Below are 12,086 nucleotides of genomic sequence, written 5' to 3' on the forward strand. Positions count from 1 at the left end.
CCTATGCCCAGCCCTTTACATGAACTCATTTAATTTTCACAACCACTTTACGAGGTAGGCTCTATTACTAATCCCATTTCACAGATTAAAAAACTGAGGCTCAGAGAAAACAAGTAACTTGCCCAAGATCATACAGCTGGTAAAGAGAACTTAGGCAGCACCTGTGCACTTCACTATACTATACTTCCCGGGACTGTTTAACCACAAGGTCTCAGTGTGTTGCATTAATGACTTCACATACAGAAATGTAACTACTGGAGAAAATGCTGGCAGGAGAATTTCTTTGTAGGAACAGAGAACCTGCTGGGTAGATGCTTCATGACACTGAGAAGCCCTCTCCAGGATAGAAAGAAAACTTCGGGTCTGCCTGTGAGGATGACAGGCCGATTTCACAAAGAGGAAGAAAGCCATTCTGCCAATAAAGGAGTGAGGGGAAGGAGAAGCAGAGCTGAAAGCTACAGGGATGAGGGAGAGAAGATGTGAAGACGGAAGGAGGCCAGGGCCTGGAGGCTAGGAGACAGTCTTTGGAGAAGAGAGAAGCCTAAGCTGAATTTGCTGATTAACACTGCTTCATACTATGGTGGGTGACCCTCCCCCAAGACCCAGCAAATCTTCAACAAAGCAACCCCCAAAAATGCCTGGGATGATCAGACATCCTGGGGAAGCTGGTGGGGAGTCAAGTTTTGTAAATGGGGCACAGTGCAAAAACAGGAAGGGACCAACAACTGGGTCACATAAATTTAAAACAGAGGTGAGAAAGAAGAAAACTCCAGTCGGGAAATGTAAGCGATACCCTGAATATCCTTATCAGGCTGTACCTGTGAAATCTGCTGCCTGAGTTTCTACTTCATGTTAGCGATTTATGAAATAGAAGACATATACTAGGGCACTAGACCGAGTTCTAAATGTTCTAATTAATATCAATGTCCCTCGACCAATTTACGTGCATGATGTTCCCTTGTTCTCACTAACCCCACTTCATGCCAAAATTGGGGCCAAGGGGGAATTATACAAGCCCTTTGTTCATGGTGAGCCAAACCCTCTAAACTTCCATTAACCTGTGAGATTTCTCCTTGTATTTACAAAAGAACAGCGACTCACTGAGAGTTACACACAAAGCCAGGAGCAAGTTATGTAGAATCTAGTAACACTTGTCCCTTCTTTTCAGAAGAGTCTCGAGTTAGCATGTGAAGCGAATGTCCAAGTTTGTTTGTCAGCTCCAGACAGGTGATCTGAAAGGTGGTATGAATATGTAGGATTTCCTTTCTTTTTAAATTTCATATTTGGAGCTTAAATATCTTCAGAGTTGGGCCCGGGGCGGGGCGGGAACAAAAGCAAAAAACAAACAAACCAAAAGAAACCAAACAAACCCATGCAGTTCCCACAGTCCTCGTCCTGGAAAGTCCTGTCCAGAGGGAAAGAGGAGGTAGACAGAGCTGAAAGCCAGCAGGGAGTATGAGGCCTGGGTCTACTCTCGCACTCCACGCTGAGACAAGCCAGAGACGCATTGCTATCGTCACCCTCTATGCTGGCGAGGAAAAGGTGCCTTCTGCTTAGATAACAGTCCACTACCTGCGCCGGCTACTCTTGCAGAGGGAGAAAAAGTAGAAATGGAGATAGATGCAGAAAGACTAGTTTTATCTTTCCAAGATGTGTTACATTCAGATAAGAAAGAGAAAATCCCTAAATAAACTGGGCCTACACTTACCTGTGTAAATGCAATCGAGTGTGGCGATGGTACTTAATGTCAGTATCACTCTGTTGGACATCTGATAAGTCCAGACTGGGTTCAGTGAAGTGTACCAAATGTGGAGAACAACAAGAAGAATCTGTCCTAAAATGAATCCCCAGATTCCGAAGTACCTGTAAGTACAGAAGTATTTTTAACAACTTTTTTTTTTTTTTTTTTTTTTTTTTTGCAGTACGCGGGCACTCTCACTGTTGTGGCCTCTCCCATTGCAGAGCACAGGCTCCGGACGTGCAGGCTCAGCGGCCATGGCTCACGGGCCCAGCCGCTCCGCGGCATGTGGGATCTTCCCGGACCGGGGCACGAACCTGTGTCCCCTGCATCGGCAGGCGGACTCTCAACCGCTGCGCCACCAGGGAAGCCCTTTAACAACTTTTTATGTGGTTTCAACGTACTATGTCCATTGTGAATTTCACAGTGTCATAGAAGGAGTATATGAGGTAGTCTTGTTGGTAATCTACATGACTTAGCCTCGTTGGCACATGACTTAGCCTTTGTATAGCCGTTACCTAGGCAACTTGTTATAATGCCTTCATTCTCACAACGTTATTGAGACTGATGGCAAATATTCACATCCCGATTTTGTGAAAAGTGAGACTTCTACAAGGCCTTATGCAAGGTAAAGACTATATCTTGCAGCTCCTAGTCCCAACCTTCCCTTTGGTAATTGACCACATTTGTTTGTCTGTAGGCACAAGATATGAACATACCTTTGCAAACCACTTCCTGTCCACCATGCCACGGCTTGCACTACCAGTGAGGAAGACAGACCGAGCGCGAGAACCACGAGCTGAAGTTTGGCATTTGGAGCCTGGAAGGAGGCTATGCTGCCTGCAAATGAAGGAGAATTAAACATTTCTGGCAATCATGCATTGGTATTCAATGATCTGCATTTGATAACTGCTGTGTCTGATACCATGGTTACACTCGGGAAGGTAGAATTAATATATAATTATCTGAGTGCATAAATCTTTTTGAAAATTTTTATTGAGATATCATTCGTACCATAAATTCACTCTGCTAAAGTGTATGATTCAATGGTTCTTAATACATTCACAAAGTTGTGCAACTCTTACCACCATCTAATTCCAGAACATTTTCATCACCCCAGGAAGAAACCTGTGCCCATTAGCAGCCCCTCCCTTTCCTCCTCTTCCCCCCAACCCCGACCCCCAGGCCCCCACAATCACTTCTCTACTTCCTATCTGTATGGATTTTTCCTATTCTGGACATTTCATATAAATGAAATCATAAAATACACAGCCTTCTGTGACTGGTTTTTTTCACTTAGCATAATGTTTTCAAGGTTCATCCACGTTGATGGGCCTAGAGACTATCATACTAAGTGAAGTAAGCCAAATGGAGAAAGACAAATATATGATAGCACTTACATGTGGAATCTTACAAAAAAAAAAAAAAAGATACAAATGAACTTATTTGCAAAAGAGAAAGAGATTCACAGACATAGAAAACAAACTTATGGTTACCGATGGGAAAAGTAAGCGAGGGGGACAATTAGGAGGTTGGGATTAACATATACACATTACTATATTTAAAATAGATAACCAACAAGGACCTACTGTATAGCACAGGGGACTATTCTCAGTATTTTGTAATAACCTATAGGGAAAAAGAATCTGAAAAATATATTATATGATATACAAAACGGAATCACTGTCTGTATACCTGAAACTAACATGACATTGTAAACCAATTAAACTTCAATAAAATCTTTTCTAGGGGCTTCCCTGGTGGCGCAGTGGTTGACAGTCCACCTGCCGATGCAGGGGACGTGGGTTCGTGCCCCGGTCCGGGAAGATCCTACATGCTGCGAAGCGGCTGGGCCCGTGAGCCATGGCCGCTGAGCCTGCGCGTCCGGAGCCTGTGCTCCGCAACGGGAGAGGCCACGGCAGTGAGAGGCCCGCGTACCGCAAAAAAAAAATTTTTTTAATCTTTTTTAAAAAAGGTCCATGCATGTAGTACCATGTATCAGTTTCATTCCTTTTTATGGCTAAATAATATCCCATGGCATGGATATACTGCCTTTTTTTAATCCATTCATCAGTTGATGGGCATCTGGGTTGTTTCTACTTTTTGGCTACTATGAATAATGATGTTAGGAACATTTGTGTACCAGGTCTTATGTGAACATATGTTTCCATTTTTCTTGGGTCTATACCAAGGAGTGGAGGTGTTGGGTCATATGACAACTATGTTTAACATCTTGAGGAACTGCCAAGCTGTTTTCCAAATCAGCTGCACCATTTTACATTTCCACCAGCAGTGTGTGAGGGTTTCAATTTCTTCATACCCTTGTCAACACTTATTGTCTATGATTTTGAACATAGCCATTTTAGTGGGTCAAGATATTTAAGGTCAAAAATAACCTAAATCACTGGTAGTATGAACTAGTTTAATAGTTAACTACATAGTAATCAACCTAAAATATCTGAGGTGTCAGCGATGAGATAGCACAGAATACTCAGATCTTCTTTGTAGTTATGTAAGAATGCCTTAGGACTCTGTAAAAACAAAGTTGTTTTGTTTCCTTAAGAAGCATCTGAAAAGGGAGTTTTAAGGCAAATCATGGCTTACTTCAGCCTCTCTTTAGCATCAACAAAGCTCAATGGCCACCTGGAAGAGCATCTGACAAAAACTGGTTTCTTTCATGTGTTTGTTGGCAGTCTGTATATCTTCTTTGGAGAAATGTCTATTTAGGTCTTCTGCCCATTTTTGGATTGGGTTGTTTGTTTTTTTGTTATTGAGCTGCATGAGCTGCTTGTAAATTTTGGAAATTAAACCTTTGTCAGTTGCTTCATTTGCAAATATTTTCCCCCATTCTGAGGGTTGTCTTTTGGTCTTGTTTATGGTTTCCTTTGCTGTGCAAAAGCTTTTAAGTTTCATTAGGTCCCATTTGTTTATTTTTGTTTTAATTTCCATTTCTCTAGGAGGTGGGTCAGAAAGGATCTTGCTGTGATTTATGTCATAGAGTGTTCTGCCTATGTTTTCCTCTAAGAGTTTTACAGTGTCTGGCCTTACATTTAGGTCTTTAATCCATTTTAAGCTTATTAGGGAAATGCAAATCAAAACTACAATGAGATATCATCTCACACCGGTCAGAATGGCCATCATCAAAAAATCTAGAAACAATAAATGCTGGAGAGGGTGTGGAGAAAAGGGAACACTCCTGCACTGCTGGTGGGAATGTGAATTGGTACAGCCACTATGGAGAACAGTATGGAGGTTCCTTAAAAAACTACAAATAGAACTACCATATAACCCAGCAATCCCACTATTGGGCATATACCCTGAGAAAACCATAATTCAAAAAGAGTCATGTACCAAAATGTTCATTGCAGCTCTCTTCACAATAGCCCGGAGATGGAAACAACCTAAGTGCCCATCATCGGATGAATAGATAAAGAAGATGTGGCACATATATACAATGGAATACTACTCAGCCATAAAAAGAAACGAAATTGAGCTATTTGTAATGAGGTGGATAGACCTAGAGTCTGTCATACAGAGTGAAGTAAGTCAGAAAGAGAAAGACAAATACCGTATGCTAACACATATATATGGAATTTAAGAAAAAAAAAATGTCATGAAGAACCTAGGGGTAAGACAGGAATAAAGACACAGACCTACTGGAGAATGGACTTGAGGATACGGGGAGGGGGAAGGGTAAGCTGTGACAAAGAGAGAGAGAGGCATGGACATATATACACTACCAAACGTAAGGTAGATAGCTAGTGGGAAGCAGCCGCATAGCACAGGGAGATCAGCTCGGTGCTTTGTAACCGCCTGGAGGGGTGGGATAGGGAGGGCGGGAGGGAGGGAGACGCAAGAGGGAAGAGATATGGGAACATATGTATATGTATAACTGATTCACTTTGTTATAAAGCAGAAACTAACACACCACTGTAAAGCAATTATACCCCAATAAAGGTGTTAAAAAAAAAAAACTGGTTTCTTCATCCTCAACTCTGAGTCACTTTCCTACCCACTCCCCTTTCTCAAATACAATTCTACCTCTACTCAAGGTGATGGGTTTTCAGGGAAGAAGCAGATGAAAGGGGAGCAACAAGAAGCATCTCAAATCCCATACCCCCCGTCGAAGTTATTTCCTATTACATTATAGCCTCCAGAAGTTCCTGGGCCAGAACTGGACTCAAAAATACAAAACTGTCCCAGTAACTGTTCAGTGGGTGGCTTTGTAGGTAAAGCTGCCACAGGCAGCATTGAGCAAAGGCAGCGAAAAAGGGCCACTGAGCAGATTCCTCTCGTAAAGCCAACCAAGGAGTGTGATGAGGCCATCGTCATTCATAGAAGGATTCTGTAAGCCAAGGCCAGCTTAACTCAGTTACTATACATACTCAAAAAGAAGAAAGTTTCATTTCTATTATTTCTAGAGCTGAAAATTTCGTGGTTATTTCATTCCTATAGACATCATCTTTTAAAAGGATGCATTTTCCAGTGGTCTTGACCACAGCCATTTCTGAGCTCTAGACCTTTGTGGGTAACCACATAACTCACTACACTCACTAACCACGTTCTGCCTTCTTCAGGGACTGATGCACAGAAAAATAGAAGGCAATTCCCTAGTGATTCCTGTCACTGTTTCTGAAAAAAGTCAAGTGACTGTTCCTAGACAGAAGATATACACAGCGTGGCTCAAGAACAAATGCCCCTTGGAAAACTCAGAGAAACCAACTGTGTAATAGCAGAAGGGCAAGACAGGCAGACTTTTCAGCTACAGATTCCACCAGACTGGAGTCTGGTGTTTTTGTTTTTTAAAACCTTTTCTCCATGACCTCACCTTACTTTTTTTTACTACCAGTACTTCTCCAAGGTCTCTCAATATTTATTAATGTTAATAACCTCAAGTGTCTGTGATAGTAAGTGTACATTTTCTAATTGCTGGGTTTTGGCAATGTGACATACTGAACTTCAGAATTCGAAAACTACAAAAGGTATACAGTGCAAACTTTCCCTTTCATACCTGTGTCTAGGTACCAAATTTTTCACCTTGGAAGCAACTAAAATGGTATCAGGTTTTTAAAAAATACTTCTAGACCTATTTAATGCATGTCCAATTAACTATTAAATATATTTTCATCTAACCTATTTTACACAAATGCTAGTATTCTGCACATACTGTTTAGCGCTTCTTTTTTCCCACTTAACAACATATTTTGAAGAACATTCCATTTCCTTACAGAAATGTTCTCATTCTTTAATATAGCTGCATAGTATTCTATAGTACTCCAAGTTTTAGAACCATAACTTATTTAACCTAACCGATCCCATACAAATGACATATAGGTTGTTTCTAACATTATTATTATAAACATTGCTGCAATGATTAAATAACCTTTTATTTTTATCATTTTACACATATGTGAGTTTATCTATAGGATATACTCCCAGAAGGGGGACTGCTGAGTGAAAGATACATATTTGTCCTTTTGATAAACAATGCTAACTGATCCTTTGCAGAAGTTGTGACACTTTACAGCTCTGCCAGCAATGCGTAAGTGCCTGCTTTCCCACGCTTACAACAGTGTTGTCAGAGTTTGTTCTTTGCCAACCTGATATGTGAGACTGTCTATGCATATATGTGTGTGTGTATGATTTGTATTCTATACATTTTAGTATCTTTTTAAGAACCAGTTATATTTCCTTTCCAGTAAACTGATCATATCCTTTGCTTTCTCTTCTGTTGAACTATTGGTCCCTTTTTATTATTGATTTGTAAGAACTCCATATATTAATGAAATTAGCCCTCTGACTGGAAGAGCTGCAACAGCTGTCCTAACCTGTTGATTGCCTTTGCTTAACACGGTGTTCATCATGCATAATTTTCATATTTTTAGGCAGTATCATTTAACAACTTTTTAATGGCTTCGGAGTTTCATGTCATAGTTGGAAAAAAGAACAAAAATATGTTCAAGAGTTAAGCTGTTCTCCAAGGTATCTTTCCCCTCTTCATCTCAGTGATCCTTAAGCTCTTCCAAACTGACGGAAAAGTTAAACACGTAAATATGCTGACTCTTGGTCTAGACTTCCAATTCTACTAAAACTCTTCAAGGTAGTAGTAAGAGACAGAGAAATCTTTTATTTTTTATTTAATCATTTAGCATTCAAAGAACAGTCTACATATTTTCACTTTCATTTCATTTTTAGCTAAAAATAAAAAAACCAAAAAACTTAAGGAATCACTTTTAAATCTTACCAACGGTAATTATCCACAGCAGGGCTACCATCCACTTCTTGTTAACCAGTTTCCAGACAGGAGGAATTGTGAGGAATAATGGAGAAAGAAATGCTATGGCAAAAGCTTCAAGCCCAGTGAGTTCTAGTGTTTGCAGGGGAAAGTAATAGATCATCGGTCCCAGGCCATCGCCGAGAGACCAAGAAACATATCCTAGGGAAAACAAAAGTTTTTAAGAGAGAGAGAAAGTATAACTTTCTCATTGTTTCAAACAGTAGCCCTTCCCTCCACTAAAACTCCTCCAGCCGGCCGCCCTCCTTCATGACCCTGGCCTTAACTGGGTTCCAGTAACAGAATTCCTCCCCTTTCCTGTCAGGCCCAGAATGAGAATGGCTCAACATCCCTTGCTTGTCCCTTTAACCTCGTTCATACCTCCCGTAGGTAGGTAGTCCCTTTATTAAAGGCTCTTCATTTGGACCATCTAGGTTAAATCTGGTTTCCTGTCAGGACCCCGATTGATAAAATTTCCTTAACTAAATCGACCCTTCTTTATTGAGAAATATCGTGAAAATCAAAAAGAGTAACAAACGGCAGAACTCCTTCCTCCCACTCCAGACTACAGCCAAAGGCACGTTAGTTAGGAAATAATCATTTTCTTGTGAGCAAACTATTTTAAACCTAACCCTTAGGAGACAGTGTAGAGTAGTGGAAAACGCAGATTTGACATTACTTTCACAGCTGCCAACTACTGACTGTGCAATCTTCTACAATGATGATAATTAACCAATGGGCAGTTACCATGCACTAGGCTCTGTGCTAAGTATTCACCCTGATCCTCTCTCTTCTTCTGCATCCTATGAAATTGACACTATTTCTACTCCCCTCTTACAAATGCAAAATCAAACAACAAAAACTCCTTAGACTCAGAAAGTTAAGTAATTGCCTAAGGTCACAAAAGTGGCAAATGGCAGAGTGACCTTAAAACCGAGTGGTCTGGTTCCAAACCATCCTTAACCACCGAAAGCAGTACTTTTAACCACCTCGCAGTTATTAAGATTAAAAAAGATTAAGTACACACAGTACCTAGCACCCTAGGTACTCACTGAATGTAATTCGCTTTACATCGCGTACTTGTGAGATACAGACTGGGCCAAAAAATGAGCCCCGCCCCCCAGCCCGAGCATTACCAGCTCCCAGAAAATCAAGTTCTTAGGAAGGCACCCCTCCCCTTCATCGTGAACAGCGAGATGCTAGCAATCTCCCGAACGTTTGTCTGGGAATTCTGATTTCAACCATACAACTCCGACAATATTACAACAATAATTGTTCTTGGGACTTTTTGCAAAGCTGCTAAGTGAGCACATGGGGCTCCAGTTCGACGTTTTCCGCCAAATACTCAAATGTGCAGCCACTACCCAAGGCCACTTGTGAGGGGTCAACCCACGCGGTAGCCACCACGCTGAGTGCTCACCTACAGCTACCGGGGGAAACGGGTGCCCCTTTCCTTCTGAAAGGTAAAGTTCGGTGCTGAAATTTATTCAGTTAAACTTAAAGATCACGGGTGAGGGGACTCGGGGTTGGTACCAGCTTCGCGGTTCAAGGCCGACAGGTGAAGAAGTCGGGTCCCTTGGGCGCAACACCAGGGTGGCGTGGGAGCTCTCTCTCTCTCTCAACTCCTCCAGCAGCAGAAGTTGCCAGGGGACGATAAGCATCTCTATTCCGGGTACCAAGCGCGCGTTCCTCCCTCCGGGAGCTCAGCCAACCCGGCGGAGTACCGCGGCTCCGGGCAGGGCCGGGGGAGCGGACCGGCGAATGCGCGGCGGGCGGCCTCGGCTTACCCAGAAGGCTCTCCAGGAGCACTTCTCTCCACAGCGAGGGCATGGCCGAGGCCCGGAGCGGCGCCGCCGAGGGAAGCCGCGCGGCCCGCACACCCGCCGCACTGCGCCGGCCGCTGAGTTCTCCGGGGTCGCCATCCACGCCTCAGGCTCCCGTCAAGTCTGCCGCCGGCCGCCCAGCCGCCCGCCCACCCGCAAGCCGCGCCCACGCGAGGGTGGGGCCCGCTGCCCCCGCCCCGTCCCATCCAGCGCCGCCCTCCCGGCCCCACCGCCTCTGCGCGGCCCGCGGTCCCGCCGGCGCCACCGCCTCCGCCGACGCCACCGCGCAGCGAGCGGGACCCGGGGGCCTCTGACCTGCCGCCCAGAAGAAACCAGGTGGCCGGGCTCGCCGGCAGAGCGGCCCCGGGGATGGCGCGCTGCGAGCGCCCAAGAGGACTGCATCATTGCAACTCTGCACCCGCGGTGCCCTTTAAACGAGGCCCAGGGGCGCGTTGCGAGGGGAAGGCTTAGACGCAGGTGGGGAGCTTGAGCTGCCAGGGGCTCTAGCGCCTCCGGCGAGCAGGTGCGAACAGGACCTTGGCGTTCCTAAGGCCTGGGCGACGCTCTCGGGCGAGCGGGCACCTGCGATGGCCAGGTGTGCGCTTCTCCTGCTCAGCTTTGGTAGTAAACAAATCGCATTCTGGGAAGGCGGTTGAAAAATTCTAGAGATTACAGAATTTTCTATGGCTTTTAGAGACGTCGCAACACTTGCTCAGGGGAGAGAAAACCAGTGATGGCAGTGGAAGTTCTGCCTTCCTCCACTTTATGGATAATGATCTTTGAGAGTGCCCGTCCCTGAGGAGAAAGGGAGAGACGTTCTAACAATGGAGCGAGTGAACTAGGCCAGTTATTTCTCATTCAAATATTACCACACCCCAGGATGTTTTGAGTTTTTTAGAACCTTCTCAAACAATTTATTTTAATTCGCTTTAATTTTTTTGGAACAGTTTGTCATTTACCACTTTCGGAAGGTTTGCTCTGAAATTAAACAATGATGGATTGCCTAAAAGTGTAAATCAGTTAAGAGCAGTTTTGAGCAGAGTTCCAAATCGCTTAATTACTTACTAGTACTCATTGTCACCAGATAGAGATCAATTGAATAGAATTGAGAGTCCTGAAATAAACCCTCTCATTTAGGCACAAATGATTTTCAACAAGCTTGCCAAAACAATTACATGAGGGAAGGGGTGGTCCTCTCAACAAATGGATTTAGAACAATTGAAATTCCACAGGAAAAAGGGTAAATCGGACACCCCCCCCCAAATCTCATACCATATACAAAAATTAACTCAAAATGGATCAAAGACTTAAATGTAAGAGATGAAACTATAAAAATCTTAAAACATAGGAGTAACTCTTCATGATCTTTAGTTAGACTATGGATTTTTAGATACAACAGCAAAAGCACAAATGACAAAAGAAGTAATAAATAAATTGGACTTCATCAAAACTAAAAGCTTTTGTGCTTCAAAGGACACAGTCCAAGAAAGTGAAAAGACAATGTACAGGATGGGAGAAAATATTTTATAATTATACATCTGGTAAGGAACTGGTATCTGGAATATATATTTTTAAAAATTACAACTCAGGGACTTCCCTGGTGGCACAGTGGTTAAGAATCTGCCTGCCAATGCAGGGGACACGTGTTCGAGCCCTGGTCCAAGAAGATCCCACATGCCATGGAGCAACAAAACCTGTGCACCACAGCTACTGAGCCTGTGCTCTAGAGCCTGTGAGCCACAACTACTGAAGCCCACACGCCTAGAGCCTGTGCTCCTCAACAAGAGAGGCCACCGCAATGAGAAGCCCGCGCACCTCAACAAAGCGTAGCCCCCACTCACCACAACTAGAGAAAGCCCGTGCACGGCAACAAAGACCCAATGCAGCCAAAAATTAATAAATAAAAAAATTTTTTTTAAAAGAAATAAAATAAAATTATAACTCAGTAATACTCACTTTAAAGATGAACAAAGGATTTGATAGGCCTTTTTCCAAAGAACATCTACAAGTAGCCAATAAGCAAAGTATATTCAGGAAAATATATTCAATATCATTTCATTAGGGAAATACAAATCAAAACCACAATGAGATACTACTTCACACTCACTAAGATGGCTATAATCAAAAAAGTCAGATAGGGCTTCCCTGGTGGCGCAGTGTTTGAGAGTCCGCCTGCCGATGCAGGGGACACGGGTTCGTGCCCAGTTCCGGGAAGATCCCACATGCCGCGGAGCGGCTGGGCCCGTGAGCC

At 43.4% G+C, this 12,086-nt stretch overlaps 1 protein-coding gene across 1 annotated transcript in view; it reads right to left on the minus strand.

Moving 5' to 3' along the window:
• The window catches only part of CWH43 (cell wall biogenesis 43 C-terminal homolog), a 48,385-nt gene extending 38,543 nt beyond the window's left edge, over positions 1-9,842 (minus strand). The window contains 4 exon segments of the mRNA XM_060011748.1: positions 1,709-1,863; positions 2,458-2,578; positions 7,983-8,174; positions 9,800-9,842. Coding sequence (XP_059867731.1) covers positions 1,709-1,863; positions 2,458-2,578; positions 7,983-8,174; positions 9,800-9,842 — 511 coding nt within the window.
• Between the last annotated feature and the right edge of the window lie 2,244 nt (positions 9,843-12,086).

This window comes from Delphinus delphis, chromosome 5, assembly GCF_949987515.2.
Source record: "Delphinus delphis chromosome 5, mDelDel1.2, whole genome shotgun sequence".
In the NCBI taxonomy this organism is placed as follows: domain Eukaryota; kingdom Metazoa; phylum Chordata; class Mammalia; order Artiodactyla; family Delphinidae; genus Delphinus; species Delphinus delphis.